Source organism: Meriones unguiculatus, chromosome 10, assembly GCF_030254825.1.
Source record: "Meriones unguiculatus strain TT.TT164.6M chromosome 10, Bangor_MerUng_6.1, whole genome shotgun sequence".
NCBI lineage: Eukaryota > Metazoa > Chordata > Mammalia > Rodentia > Muridae > Meriones > Meriones unguiculatus.
In genome coordinates, this window is record NC_083358.1 from 2027119 (window position 1) to 2041669 (window position 14551).

Consider the following 14551-nt stretch of genomic DNA (forward strand, 5'->3'; position numbering starts at 1 on the left):
ATCTGCTTGCCTGTCTCCTGGGATTAGAGGCATGTTTGTATTCCAGCCAGAATAGCCATGTTGCTGGATTAAAATTCCTCACAGTGGTTAGCAGTTGGCTTTTAGTACTGATAAAAGTACTGGTTAGGTGTTGATTAATCATGAGAATTAGTCATTTTCTTCTTGGTTTCTACAGTGAGAGGCACAGGGAAGCTTTGCATCACCTACCCTTTACCTTGCTGCTGTAGCCAATTCTTGGACCGGCAGAGCTTGTTCCTGTCCCAGGCTTCCATGTAACATGCCCCGTGAGTGGTCGTAAAGGGTGTTTGTGTCTGACCAAGGTCAGGGGATGTAAAACTAAGCAAGTTTCCTAGCTTCCCTGTAATACCTCCACCGGTAATAAAAGGTGAGTGTGATGAGTTACCTTCAGCTTTGCAGTATTTCCTAATCATCGACACGTTTATTCAACATGAACATTTTGCAGGGCTGTATGTGTTGCTGATATTTTATTAAAAATGCATTGATGAGGCAAAAGGTGCAGCTCAGTTGCAGAGCACTGAGCCTTCATGCCATTCTTGGTTTGATCCATAGTACAGTAAGTTAAAGTAAAAACACTGGTTATCACTTAACTTATCCCAGAACCCAGTTTTTGCTTTCATTCACCAAAAACTTGGGTATTCCAGGCTGCTTCCATTGCAAGAGTTTGCTTGTGTTTTACTTCTGTGTTAGCATGCTGCTGTCTCAACATTGCGTTTACTACACATAATCCGCTCTGGGCTTACCTCTAAGTCACAGCCACAAAGAATACCCACTGTCTGGAGTTCACGGTCTCATGCCAACTAGGGCGCTGGGTAACTTCTGTTCCATGCACTAAAGGCTCAGGAGGTTGAGGGTCACAGATAACTTTGGGGATGAGGAAGATCACGCTGTGTGCAAGGTATAAGGAAGCATCTTTCTGTGCTGCTCTGTTCCTCGGGCCTTGTTTGAATGCACACATGCCTCTAGGACCATTTCCTGTTCTGATAAAGCAAGGTTCCCAGGCTAGGCTTGTCCTCCAGTGAGACTTGGCTGTGTTATCTCTGTAGTAACTTCAGACACCAACTATTCAGAGCAAGTTTCATCAGTGAAGGGTGCAGTGCTGTACCCGACTGCCTTTCCTTCTAATGCTGCCACAAGTGTGTGGTGGGTGGCTCTTACCATTGCTGATGAGCTGGCTGGGATTCTTTTGCTCAGATGGAAATCAGGTAAGTAAGGAATAGCTTTTGTAGAGGTGGTAGTGCCTGGGACTTTGAGTGCTGGAAGCTTATCAGTTGGAAGCTTTCCATCTTCCTTCCACCCTCTGCTATCTGCCATCCTGCTTCTTGCTGCTCTCACAGATGGGTGGTGGTGTGGGCATGGTTGCAGCTGTGGCCACTTTCCTGCCGCCCCTCTAGTTGCTAGCTCAGTGTATCAAAACTGCAGGGTTTGTTTTAATCAGTTGGAAGAAGCCTTTTGGGCCTAATGTGGCAGCACTAGGCACCAACACAGGACAGCATCCCCCAGCTGACTCCAGTGGAGCGGACCTGTCTCCAGCGCAGCCAACCTGTAACCCCATACCCAGGCAGGTGGAGCTGCTGGGGCTTGCTGGCTTCACACAAAGTACCAGCCCCAGTGTAAAGACCTTGCCTGAAAAGAAAAAGAGAGGACATCTGACCTCCTGTTCTAGTTTCTGTGCACATACATTAAGTTTTTAAAACTGAACAACCTGGTTGTGGGAGAACTTGCACCAGTCATGACAAACTCTACACAGGAAGGAAGCCTAGTGTGTGCACTAATTCTGCGACACTAAGGGAAGTGCTCCTCACCTAGCCTAGCTGCAAAGTGTCATCCATAGTTCACTGTGGCTTCTGATGACAAAAAGACCATCAGTCTCAGTGTTCTGAGTCAGTGCTCCTGGAGCTGAGCAGCGAACAGCTCAAGTTGCCGACGGCCAGCAGGGGTGCGTTTAAAGTACGTGGGTTGCCTCAGTTCTTCACAGAAAGGTGTATACAGCAAAGACGCCAGGAAAGTGCCACACGCACGCACGCGCGCGCACACACACACGCACACACAGCATTTAAGTGTGCTCCATAGTGTCTCACAGTGCTCTGCTCCCGCTCCCCGGGAAGAGGTGGGTCCCCTCAGTTCAGGCTGGCCGCCTAAGCCTTTGAGCCTTTCCCCATGCACGACCTAAGAATCGCCCTATTCTTCTCCACAGCTTAAGATAGAACATCATAAAATCACTTCAAAGCCAGTCATGTGTCCAAGTTCAGTCACAACCCAACTTCAAACGCGAATGCTGCCAGGACTGGTGGTCCAGGCCTTTAATACCATTACTCAGGGGGATGAGGCAGGAGGATTGCAGGTTTGGGGCCAGGGCAGGCTACACAACAGGTTCTAGACGTGACTAAGCTCCAAAGCTAAAAAGCAAACGCTCACATCAAGTCACGGGCTTCCTGAGATGAGGCGCTGTTCTCAGCAGCCCGGGGCCCCACCTCTGCCTTCCGACAGCAGCGACGGCGGAGCTGACTCAGCGCGCCTCCTCCACGTGCCGCCACCGAGCCACAGGTCGCAGGGGGAGGAGGGGAGCGCGCGCCCTCCGCAGTGCACGCCCCGCCCCGCACACGGCGCCCCGGCCGTCTGCGCGTGCGCGCAGGCTCCTCCGCGCAGGCACCGCCGCGGGCGCCCCCGGGGTCCTCGCGCGCCGGAAGTGCTCGCGCTCGGCCTCTTCCGTCCGGAGCGGAGGCTGGAGGCCGCTCGCGGCTGGCGTGCTCGATCGCCCGGAGCCAACCGCTGTCGGCGGGCCGCCGCGGCCGGGCTCACGCCGCGCGAGGATGGTGGGCCGCAACAGCGCCATCGCCGCGGGCGTGTGCGGCGCCCTCTTCATCGGCTACTGCATCTACTTCGACCGCAAGAGGCGGAGCGACCCCAACTTCAAGAACAGGCTGCGAGAACGTGAGTGGGCCCGCGCGCCTCCCGGGCCGCCCCGCGCCGCGCCCAGGCCCGCCCGGGCCCGCGGCCTCCATCTTGCGCGGCCGGGCTCCATCTTGCCGCCCCGCGGCCCGCGCGGGCCTCACCCCGGGGCAGCCCCCGCTCCCTTCACCGTTGAGGACAGTCGCCCTTCCGTGGCCGCTTGCAGTAGCGTCTGGGCGGGCCCCGAACTCGCGGCGTCGGCCGTTGCCGGCCTTGCCCAGGGCTGCGCCGGGGCTCGCCCGGAAGGCGGTGCCGGTCCGCAGCCTCAGGGCGGCGTGGGCCCTGCATTCTTAAACCCTCTTGGAGGCTGCTCCGGTGCCTCCAGGATATGAGTGAATGCTAGAGCAAGCGCGGGGGAGTCCAAAGGGCTGCGCTCCTCACGTGGCTCCGTCCTATTTCATGCCCCCGACATCTTTGGGAGCCGCCGGGCCATCTCCGCACTCCTTTCCCCCGCGGGAGCCGCCCATGGGCTTCAAGGGACTCTGATTTTCGACAGTCCGAAAGCACATTTTTTGGAACAATATTTTTTTTTTTTGCGCTTTTTTAAGGGTGCTTAGCCAGCAACCCCATTCTCTAGTACTTCAAATTTTTTTTTTTTTTATTTAATTTTTCTAGATAGAGTTTCTCTGTGTAGCCTCGGCTGTTCTGTTTCTATTTTGTTTTTATTTTCTGAGACAGGGTTTCTCTGTGTGTGTAGCTGTGGAGGTCCTGAATTTAAACTGTAGACCAGTCTGGCCTCGAACTCACAGAGATCCTTCTGCCTCTGCTTCCCCAAGTGCTGGGATTACAGGTGTGTGCCACCACGCCGGCTCTTCTAAGTCATTTTAATTTTTCGTAGCCGAACCATTTTCATCATGTGGTGGGTAATACAGAGAATTTGTTTTTGTCCGTTGCTAGGTAGAGTAATGGAAAGAATGCTGCTTGCATTCGGAGACTGCATTTTTGGGACCACCAGCCTCCACTCCAGCTCATTCTTAACTGTGGAGTAGGGCTTGATGGTTCGTCCTTGAAAATGGAAGACCCTCCGGAAATGCTGGCTGTGAAGTAGGCCAGTCTACGCAATGCCTTGAGGCTGTGGGTCTACAGACATCGTAGCCAAGCAGGTTCAGTCTTCGGAAGGCCCTGTTGGAAATCTTGAAAGTAGTTTTTGTTTAAAGAAATCCTAAGTTGTTTCAGGAAAATTAGGGTTTGGGATTTTTTTTTTTTAAGACTGGGGCTCACTGTGTGTAGACTGATTGGCCTGACCTCAAACGATCAGCCTGCCTCTCCAAATGCTGGTTTAAGGGTGTGACCACTACACCCTGCTAGGGTTGTTTTCGAAATGTTTTCAGCATTCCTTTTCTTGCCCTTCCCGAGATTGACCCACGGCCTTTTGCAGGTTAGACCATCCTCCACTGCTCTGTCGGGGTTGGCTGGTTGGTTTTTCCCTGCTGATCTCAGTGAGTTACTAAGTGCAACAGTGAGGAGAAGGCAGAAAGACAGAAGGAATGAAAGCTAGAGTTTCTGTTTGTTCTGGCAAATTTTGCTAACAAGCAATTAATTTCACAGTCTCTATAGTGGGTGATTCCTTCGGTTAGGTATCTTTCTCTGAGCAGACTCCATTACCCCACCCACCCATTGGTGTTGAGGCTTGACCTCAAGTATTGAAGCAGTCACTCTGCCCCCTGCAGGTGCTTTGCTTGAGTGCGCTTGGTGAAAGATCCCTTTAGGAATACATTAAGTGACTTATGTAAATGACCAGTGAATTGGATTTGGGGTGGTTCTTAGGCTTTGCATGTTTTTGTTTGTTTGTTTTGAGACAAGATCTCTAATGGTGGCTGCTTTTGAATTCAGAGAATTCCCCCTACCTCTGTCTCTTATGTATTGGGATTAAAGGCATGTACCTGGTTTACAGTTGTTTTTGTTTTTGTTTTTTTTTTTTAGGTTGTTGTTGGTTTTTTTTTTTTTTGTGGATATAGTTGTTTAAACTTGGTAGATTTACAAGTGTCTGAGACTTAACATGAACAAAAAGCTTGATTTTGCTGATTAACTGTATAACTTGTTTTTAGTCTGTTACCATCTGTCCCATTGTTACAGAGACAATCTTATGAAATTAAAGGCAGAACTTGAATCATCCTGCTAAAAAGGAAACAGTAATAAGGATCTTATCAGTTACCTATGCCCATGCACTGTGCTAATGTGGAAATTGACTTTTACTCCAGTAGGATTCATTGCCTTGTTATTTTATCAAAATTCAGGTTTAGCATATTGTATTTTTCATTGCCTACTGCACACTTTTGGCTTGTTTATGAGGTGGTTTTGAGCTGGATGGTGTGTCTAGTGGCGCAGATAGGATGAGGGCAGGGGGGCTGGAGTTTAGCTGCTTGAATAGCCGTCATCAAGTATCAGCAGATCTTTCAGTCACGAGTTTGGCACTTGGACTCAGTACTTTTAGGTTTTCAGAGATGGTTTGCTTGGTTGGTGGCTTTTGCTTTTCTTGACTGATTTGGAGAGTTAGACTTTCTGGATCACAATTTACCCGTCTAGTCCATTGGGAGAGAGTCTTTCTCTCTTGCCCCTTGGTTATTTCTGTCCAGGTCATAGTATTGAGTGATTGTTACTTCCTAGGTATTGAATATTAACTGTGATGCCAAAAAGGTAGAACATGAGCCTAGGCACTTGTACTAAATATTTTACATTTCTTATTCATAAGTCTGCTGTAAGCCTCATAATTATATGTGCTACCATTAGATCAGTTTTATTGAGGCCCAGGTTACTGTGCCTCCTCCTTATTCTAGTGTCAATCATTGGATACAAACCTGCATATGGTCCGCATACACCTACCACTCCTTACTGGGCATACCATTACAGAGCAGGGAGGCTGTTTTTTTTTTTTAAGATTTATTTATTTATTACTTATGCAATGTGTGTTAGCATGTACACCTGCACGCCAGAAGAGGGAACCAGATTTCATGTTTAGATGGTTGTGAGCCACCATGTGGTTGCTGGGAATTGAACTCAGGACCTTTGGGAAGAACAATCAGTGCTCTTATCCTCTGAGCCATTTCTCCAGCACCCGGGAGGCTGTTTTTAACTAAGCAGCCTGCAGGTAAGACTTTCAGAGTGGATTTGGAGCTCCCCCCCCCCATTTTTTTCTTTGGTCAAATATATAAATGATGCTGGGACAATGTTGCATGCCCAGTCCCTGCACTGGGAGCTGGAGGCAGAAGGATCAAGAGGCCAGGGGCCTCAGCTGTGTTGAAGTTGCAGGCAGACTATCCTGAGAACAAAACAAAAACAAAACAAAAAAACCCGCCAAAGTCATATATTTTATTTTTACAAAACATCTTGCTTAAGGAAGATAATTTAATAGTAAAACTAGAATGTAATATATTTCAGTAACGATGGCTTAATTCTTTTATGTTGTCAAGGTAGCTTTGTTCTGTTGGTGTGCAGCTGGTTGGGACAGTGTCTTTTGAATTGGTAGGCCTGGTGATGCAAAAGAAAAGAGGAAACTCCTATTCTGAAATGTCAGTTCACTCACCAAGAAATAGGGCCAAGGATTCTGGGGTTAGGAATGTTTTGTAGAATTAATGATTTGCTGTATCAATTAAATGTTTTGATCTTTGTGATGATAGCCAGATGAAATTTTATTTTGTTTTTCTTGTAGGAAGAAAGAAACAGAAGCTTGCTAAGGAGAGAGCTGGGCTTTCCAAGGTAATACAAATCTTTTTGTGTGTAAAAGAATAACTTAGACTGCAGGCTCTTCAGGCCTTTATTTTCCTGTGATGGTGATAACAGAACACCTCTCTGGGTAGACAGCAAGGACACCAAGAGTTCGTGTTCTCAGCTCCTTCAAAATGGTAAAAAACAGCATTTGATTGGACTATCCTCATCCAGTGTCATGTCAAAGGCCCGCTCTGTGGTCTGGCCACGGGAGAAGGTGGGCAGAGGCACCCTGGGGTCATAAGGGAATGTCTTCAGTGACAAGAACCACGTCTGTTTAACCCAGAGCTCTCTAAAGTTAGTAAGCCTGTGGGCCAGAATTATACCAGCTTCTATTAGTTAGAGTAAGTTCTAACTTGTAGAATATAAATTATTCCTTTTTTTTCTTTTCATAGGTCCTGAGTTCATAATTTTTAATGACTACATAGGTTCTTATGTACTTGATTAAATATTTTGTGCTGTGTGAGTAAAATGCTAGTCGCTGTACATGTCACTTTCCCTCTGGCTGACATCTCTTCCTTGGACTTGTAGAACACGAACTATTGGATCATTAATGGTTCTTCTAAACGCACACTCGGGCAAGGAAAAATGGGACTGATAAACGTTAGACTTTCTGTTCTTTTGAGCCAGTAGAGTGATAACCATAGCTGACCAGATTCCGTTCCAGTGAATGTAAGCCGTGAACCACTGTTCTAACATGTCCAGACCACCTTTCAAGGTGTGGGATATGAAGATGAGCTCACTTAAGACCACTGTACCTGTGACAGTGTGTGGGGGTGTGTCTAACCTTCTGGAGATAGTGGGCCTTGGGTGTGCTGGGCAGGCTCTCTACCTCTGAGCCATACTTTTTCTTCATCGGATGCTAATGGTTGTTTATCATAAAAAGATTAGACGTAGCTGAGGTGATCAACAATGCATAGTGACTATGCTGTCACTCCTCAGTGGTATGTTTGGCTAGTTGGGTCCTGTTTGCACGGGTCTGCAATCCCTTAGGCCAAAGGTTGGAAGGTTTGAGGCCAGCCTGTTAAGATCTGGCCAAAAGAGGACTTGGAATGTAGCTCAGTGGTAAAGTACTCTTCAGTGTGCAAGGGCTGCTAGGTTCAGCCTCACGCCCAAGCAACAAAAATGTTGTGCATCTTTGTGAATGTATGTACACACATGTAACATACAGAGAAATCCTTTGAGTGCAGAGAAAATGTGTGTGAAATACTGTTCTTAGAATGAATTCTCTTATTGTTAGTGGTTTTCTGTATGTTGGTTATATCTGCAGCATAATTTCTGCATGTTCTGTTTCCAGTTACCTGACTTAAAAGATGCTGAAGCTGTTCAGAAATTCTTCCTTGAGGAGATACAGCTTGGTGAAGAGTTATTAGCACAAGGTAATGGTCATTTCAGGGTTCAGAAACAGGTAAAATTACTACTCACATTGATAAAACCTTATGGCAGGATTTCTTGATAGTTGAAACAGTCTGAATATTTCAAGGTGGGTTTGGGTACTTCCGACTTAGGGGTCTCCAGAAAGACCGACAGGAGCAGTAGTCTGGCTCTGTGGTCTGAGTATTAGGCGTACTTGATCTGCCGTAAAATGTGGAAGGTAAGGCAACAGCTGAGTGAACTAAGGAGAGAGAACTTCGTTTTTGCAGGAGACAACTCTCAAGCCATTTAGGGGGTGTGTGTCCATAGTGCTGTATAAATAGTAACTGAATGACTGTGATCACAACTTGCCAACACTCACCTAGTTTTCAGTGTTTTCCAGTGTCGTAGGAAGGAATGGCTAATAAGGCTAAAAGAAAGTTAATTTACCTAATCAGAGTCACTGAGTGTGTTAGTCAGGGCTCTGTAAGGAATAGAACTCATAGAATGAGCACACACATGATTTATTAGAGTGGCATCTCATTTCATATTTGATCAGTTATGTGGTCCAGAATTTAATTTAGATAATTACTGTGGGCCTCATTTATTCAATCACTTGTATTGAAAGGTAATTTTGTTTTGTTGTTTGTTTTTTTTCCCCCTTCTTAAAAATATTAATTGGTTTTATTTTTTGTTCTAGAATTGGGTAACATTTTGTTCATACAATAGGATAATTCTCAGGAAGCTAGATTATTAGCTTTTATCTCAGAAGTAGTTTTGAAGTTTTTGCTATCATTAATAAGCTTGGAGGAGTTCTGTCGCCAAACCCTCAAGGCGAGGCAGGTGGTCTTCTGTGAGTTCAGGCCAGCCTGGACTACAGAGAGAGTTGCAGGGCAGCCAGGGCTACACAGACAAAAACAAAAAAAAAATGGGTATGTGTCATTTTATTCTTTCTGTCTCACTGGCTTCTGATAGAATTGAAATTAATGCATAATGTGTATTTATATGTATTCTATTTGTTTTATGAGGAAAGTTATGGTGACCAACTTTACCCTTTTTAAAATGTATTTTGTGGTCTGGGAAGATGGTTCATTGGTTAGAACCATAGCTGCTCTTCCTGAACACTCAAGTTTAATTCCCACACCCTCAGACAGACATGAATATAGGTAAAACAACAGTGCACATACAATAAAAATGAATTTTAAAACATTTAAAAAGTTATTTTGTGTGTGGGACATGTACCCAAATTCCATGTGTGGGTGTAGAGGTTAGAGGAGATCTTGGAAACTGTTCTTTTCCACTTTTCTGAGTCTGGGGACTGAGCTAGGGGACTCGGCCTCCTCACCAGCCCCAGCCTACTTTTCATTGTCTCTTTCTTTCCTAAGAGATATTTGAGTTCATTCTGTTTGACTTTGTTCTTTCAGTTTTGCCAATAGTTACAGGTAGCCTAGCAAAGTTCACTAGTTTCCAAGCTTTTCTTATTAATCATTTTTAGTGCGGAAGAATAGATACGGGTTAGGAGACTTCCCAGAGGGGCTCAGGCGTGTGTGTTCTCAGAACCACAGCAGTGCCTCAGCCCGGAATGACCAGGTTCCTCTGATGTTTCCCCAGCAGGAAGATCATTGACAGTGCTGGTTCAGAAGAGGCCTGGTGCCTGCTGGACCAGTGTCCCTGGAAAGGGCTGCAAGGCCCGGGTGACAGTGGGTAACACAGTCAGGCGGTGCCTGACCTGTGTATGGGGGATAACTGTGATCCCCACACCAACAGCAGAGATTGAGCTGTTTCTGACCATGCTGGGGGGCTGGGGAAGCCAAGGTGCTGCAGCAGTCAGTTGGTGAAATAGGCTCATTTCTGTGGGCACAAGAAATACAGTTCTGATTCCCAACTGCCAGTGATTTGGGCTAGGATCAGGCAGTGACGAGATTTATAGCTTCAGATAACATGTAGCTTTGTTTGCCTGGCAGGTGAATACGAGAAGGGTGTAGACCACCTGACAAATGCAATTGCTGTGTGTGGACAGCCTCAGCAGCTGCTGCAAGTGTTACAGCAGACTCTCCCACCTCCAGTGTTCCAGATGCTTCTGACTAAGCTTCCAACTATCAGTCAGGTAAGGAGTTAGCGTCCCTGCTGTGCATGGAGGATTAGCTATGCCAGACCTTGTCCAAATGAACTAGCATAAGGCCCAGACTTGTGTCAGATGTGACTCAGAAGCGAACGTGTTTGTGTCGAGTGTAAAGCTTTATGTTTGAGTCCCCAAACTCAGCCTGTTGGGAATGCAGTTTGTTTTGGAGCCCTTGCCATTGTGCTCAAGGCTCTGGGCATGCTTGTGTGGGGGCTATTATATTATGCTTTTCAGCTAGCCTAGCAGGAGATAAAGAAGCCGAGACCATAGCGTGGACCATCCCGGTCGGTGTCTGTCAGGCTTGGTCCTGTCTTTGCCACTTCCCTGCTGTTGGCTTTGAATTTTGTGCTGTTTGACTGTTATCCCAGATTTCTCTCTTGGAAGTGCAAGTATTAATGCTTAACACAGCTGTGCCACATGCCTACAATCCCATCCCTCCTGCCTGAGGAAGGGAGGCTGCTAAGTCAGCGCTGCTTCGTGGACACTGGGTACTTAATGTGCTCTTCAGGTCCTTGGGATTCTCTCTGAGGGATCCCAACAAATCTTAGAACTGCTGCTGCACATCAGTGTGACATAGTTAGGAATTAGCAAAGTGGTGATGGAAGTTTGCACGAAAGTTTTTAGATAGGCACTTAATTTTTTTTTTTTTCCTTTCATGGTTTGGTGTTTTACTCAGGTGAAGGCTTTACCTCTGAGTCATGTTCCTGGCTCCTTTGTGTCGCTTTTTTAACTCCTCTAGATTGGAAAAGGCTTGGGGAAATTAAACTCCCCCAAAGGTTTTAGGAAGACGTAGAAAACCACGATGAATATGGTTGCAATCTGTGCATGCTTCAGTTAGTGTGTGTGCTGTTGAAGGGACAGCTGACTCCATCTATGTTGTGTTGCTGTAAGCAAATACCCAGTTCTCGGAATACCTGAGAACAGTTACTTGGCTGTTGTGGCTGTGTTCCGATGTGGCAGAATTGGATGCCACGGCATGGCCAGTGAAGAGCTGGAGCCCGTGGCTAGTCCAGTTGAAGAGCTTGGCATCTCATGCTCCTGTATAGCAGCTTATGTTACTCGGTTACAACGCTGTATGCACATTTGGGGGATGCTAACTGTGGAGTATAGTATTCCCTCCTGTAATGGTTGTAAGCTGAAAGGGGGCGTAGGAAGCCTAGACGGCTTGGTAAGGGCTCTGACTGATAAACAGCGTCATGTCATGTGTTTATTCATTTCACTATCGGTATGGAACTAAAGCCTGTGTGATTATATTCCTCCCATACACACGCACACACCCCCTCCTGCCCTCAGCATCTCTAATGCTGAGGTCACAGGTGTGCGCCACCATCTCCAGCAGATCTTTGTAATCTCAGGATACATGAAGTGTGGAGCCATGTCAGGATGGGAGACTCTTAGCAATGTTGGTTCTTTGAATGTGAAGAGCAATTGAAATTGAAATTAGACACTTCTTATGATGATGATGATTTTTTTTTTTCTTTCAGAGAATTGTAAGTGCTCAGAGCTTGGCGGAAGATGACGTGGAATGAGCCCACTGTCAACATCATAAATTTCAGTGAAATGGTTAACAGTTAGCTTGGAAGCTGCTCTGCTCTGGGGGAACAAGGGCAAAACAAATACGCTTGTTAGGAGCTGTCCTACACTGACGTCTACCAAAGTGAATGTGTGCTTTGAGTAGATCCATTGTCTGTTCTATTTATTTTTTCCAGTGAAAAGTATTTTGATAGAGCTTTTCATTTTATAAATACACTGAGTTAACCAAAATATCATGGATTTCGTTTGTTCTTAAGACAGTCAACTCAAATGTAAATAGCAGTAGAGTCTTATTTAGGTAGAACTCCTGGTGATCAGTTTTACAAGATTGGAAAACAGTATGAAGGATAGTTGAGATGCACATTTTAAAAGACTAGTACATTTTACTGTAAGTCATAGTTACATAGAAACTTGTGTTTGTGAAAAGTGAGCATTAAAGTTTTACAGAGACTATTTCTGTTCACTCACACATGTGCATTGTGTCGCTGAGGTGTTAGCGAGCACATTCCTTTCCCGGGTTTCCTTAGAGGCTTCTATCACCAGCTGTGGCTTACCGTGCTCTGTGCGCTTACTCCTAGCATTTCAAGCACCTGGCTGCAAGTGGTACCAGGAGGTAGACGTGTGTGCATGCTGACCTCACAGGTGAGCTTTGCCTGTGGTCTGTTCTGTTGACTCCTTGTAGCTGGGAGGAGCCGTGTGCTTGTCTCCGGGGTGCCCTTTTTGGTGCATAGTGGATGGCTTCTGGGTGTTGGAGGTCCATCTACAGCTGGTGGTGATCTACCCAGGCGTTGCAGTTGCTGACATTCTGAATTTGCATGTTTGCCTAACTTAGTATTTCTCAGCTAAACCTCTCATAGAGCACTGTCTTTGTCAGCTGTTGGTGGTGTGAAGTGATTCTGTCACTGTTGTAGAAACTAACCAGAGCTTGTCCTTAAGGCAGTTGTGATGGTCTACTTGTGCAAGTGTTGATTCCGTTTTTTGCTTTAACAGTGTATCTCTTCAGTCCTGCTGTGGATTGGTTAATTGGGAGTATCATCTTGTCTGGAAGCTTGGCTCAAGTGGGTGGGACCTCTTCACAGATATTGGCGACCTCCCTGGTGACACGGGTTGTCTCTGAATCGAGTGTGAAGAGCTCTGGGCTGTGTTAGCATATGTTCACCGAGCAGCATTCTCTTGGAGCGGGTTGCTTGCTTCACAACCTAGACTTGTGTGGGCTTTCCTCCCCCTTTCTGTGGCTTTGTTTTGATAGCACAGTGGGAAGAACCTGGAATGAGGCTGCCTCTGGGTGGTGTGTGGATAACATCTCTCAAGAGCCTTACTCTGGTACTTTCTGATGGAGTGCAAGACCCAGGGGCACACATTTGAGTGCTTCCGTAAGCCCTTTCCAGGCCTTTCAGTCTTGAACCCTTAATACTGCTTTTTTTTGTGGGGGTAGGCATGCGTGTTTTGGGGGAATAATGCTGGTTGAGTTCTGTTGGTGGATCTTCAGTCTCAAGCGTCATGGTGGTGATTCATCAGAAACTGACTGCATAGAAAGCCATAGCCAAGCTGGTGTGGGCACCAGGAGCCCTCGGGGCTGTGAGAGGGACTAGAAACAAGGCCCTGAAGGCTGGGTGGGTGGGCACTGCTCTGAGAGTGTGCTGCAGTGTGCACTGCTTGGCTCCTGTGGGGAGAGGCTGAGAGAACCAAGTTCTTACGTGACGGACGGATGTGGGCCCTCAGTGTTGTCACGTCTGAACACTGGCTGTGCTTGGTTAAAGACAGCTGCTTTCTCCACAAGAGCAAGCGCTGAAGACCCATCTCCCCTGAAGTCACAGATGAACCAGAAGCCGTGGTGCTAGTCAGGGATGTCAGAAGAGCTGAGCGTTGGCAGTCGTAGAGGGCTGTGCATGTTTCGGGCTGTTGTCATGCTGCCTTGGGCAGAGGTGATTGTTGGTGCCCGTGTTCCTACTTAACAGCTTCCTGGGAAGGTGGTGTGACACCCTTATTTGCGTAGTGCGTAGGCTTAGCAGAGTCCAGGGCTTGTGCTCCTCTCCAGCAAGCGAGGAGTTCAGACCGTAGTCCACCTGCCTTGATGCCCTGAACCAGCCTGCAAACCAGAGTGCTGAACTGAACTGTGATCTCTGCTGAAGAAATGCTGTGGAATTCAGTGTATGGTGGTGACAGCATAACAATCCTTCTATCAAAAAAATAAAGTGTTCATTGCTTTTGCCTCAGCTGTATTAAAGGGTTTGGAGAACGTTTGGCTTGGTGTGTATGTACAGAACTGAATACTGGTGATTTTGGTGACCTCCTGGAAAGTATCCCGTGTCTAGGTTGACACCCCTTGAAGAAAGCTCTGAGACCCTCTCCTGCCCCTCACCCCACAGAAGCCTGTTTACCGCCAGGTTCCAAGAAGCCCTACCTAAATGCCCTCAACTGAGGGACTGTAGTGCCTGAGGTGGGCTGGTGAGGGGACACTAGCCTGGGGTCACTAGAGGTGACCACGTTTAGTGGTGATGTGGGAACACCAGTAGGAGAGCCTGGATGACAGACCTAGTCACTGTTGGAGGTCTGCAGCACTTTAGGAATGGTCAGGATTCTAAGTGTGTTACCATTTCCATAGTACACCTGGATAGGTTTATTCACAGTTGCACTAAGCAGTATCTTTTCTTGGGAGGGGAGAGTGAGGTGTAATTTTGCCCATATTCAAAACAAGTCAGTGTGTGAGACAGAGAAACAGAAACGCTACAACTGGAGGCATTGTCAAATAGCATTTTAAGCCAGTTAGTACATTAGGAGCCTGGACCTGGGTGAGGCTTCATGCAAAACCTGCCTAAGAGTCAAATAGTTTTGCCAAGAAGCAAGGGGCCCGGAAGGCGAGAGGTG

At 46.9% G+C, this 14551-nt stretch overlaps 1 protein-coding gene and 1 non-coding gene across 3 annotated transcripts; both read left to right on the top strand.

Moving 5' to 3' along the window:
* Positions 1-2700: 2700 nt before the first annotated feature.
* Tomm20 (translocase of outer mitochondrial membrane 20) lies at positions 2701-13926 on the top strand. 2 transcript variants are annotated; one of them, XM_060391780.1, is made up of 5 exons: positions 2701-2952; positions 6620-6666; positions 7946-8054; positions 9993-10135; positions 11635-13926. In XM_060391780.1, exons 1-5 carry the CDS (start codon positions 2832-2834, stop codon positions 11677-11679), a joined length of 465 nt encoding a protein of 154 aa, XP_060247763.1. In that variant the 5' UTR covers positions 2701-2831; the 3' UTR covers positions 11680-13926. The 2 variants fall into 2 exon arrangements, with proteins under 2 accessions (XP_060247763.1, XP_021503402.1); XM_021647727.2 differs by having other exon boundaries at positions 2703-2952; positions 7973-8054.
* LOC132646159 (small nucleolar RNA SNORA14) lies at positions 3253-3384 on the top strand. Its single transcript, XR_009584284.1, has one exon. It is a non-coding gene; the product is annotated as a small nucleolar RNA SNORA14 (small nucleolar RNA).
* Positions 13927-14551: the final 625 nt, after the last annotated feature.

Coding starts and splice junctions, on each gene's coding strand:
- Tomm20 (XM_060391780.1), top strand. CDS start 2,832: ATGGTGGGCCGCAACAGCGCCATCGCCGCGGGCGTGTGCGGCGCCCTC. Junction 6,667..7,945: donor AGAGAGCTGGGCTTTCCAAG/GTAATACAAATC, acceptor TTATATCTGCAG/CATAATTTCTGCATGTTCTG. Junction 8,055..9,992: donor TGAAGAGTTATTAGCACAAG/GTAATGGTCATT, acceptor TTTGCCTGGCAG/GTGAATACGAGAAGGGTGTA.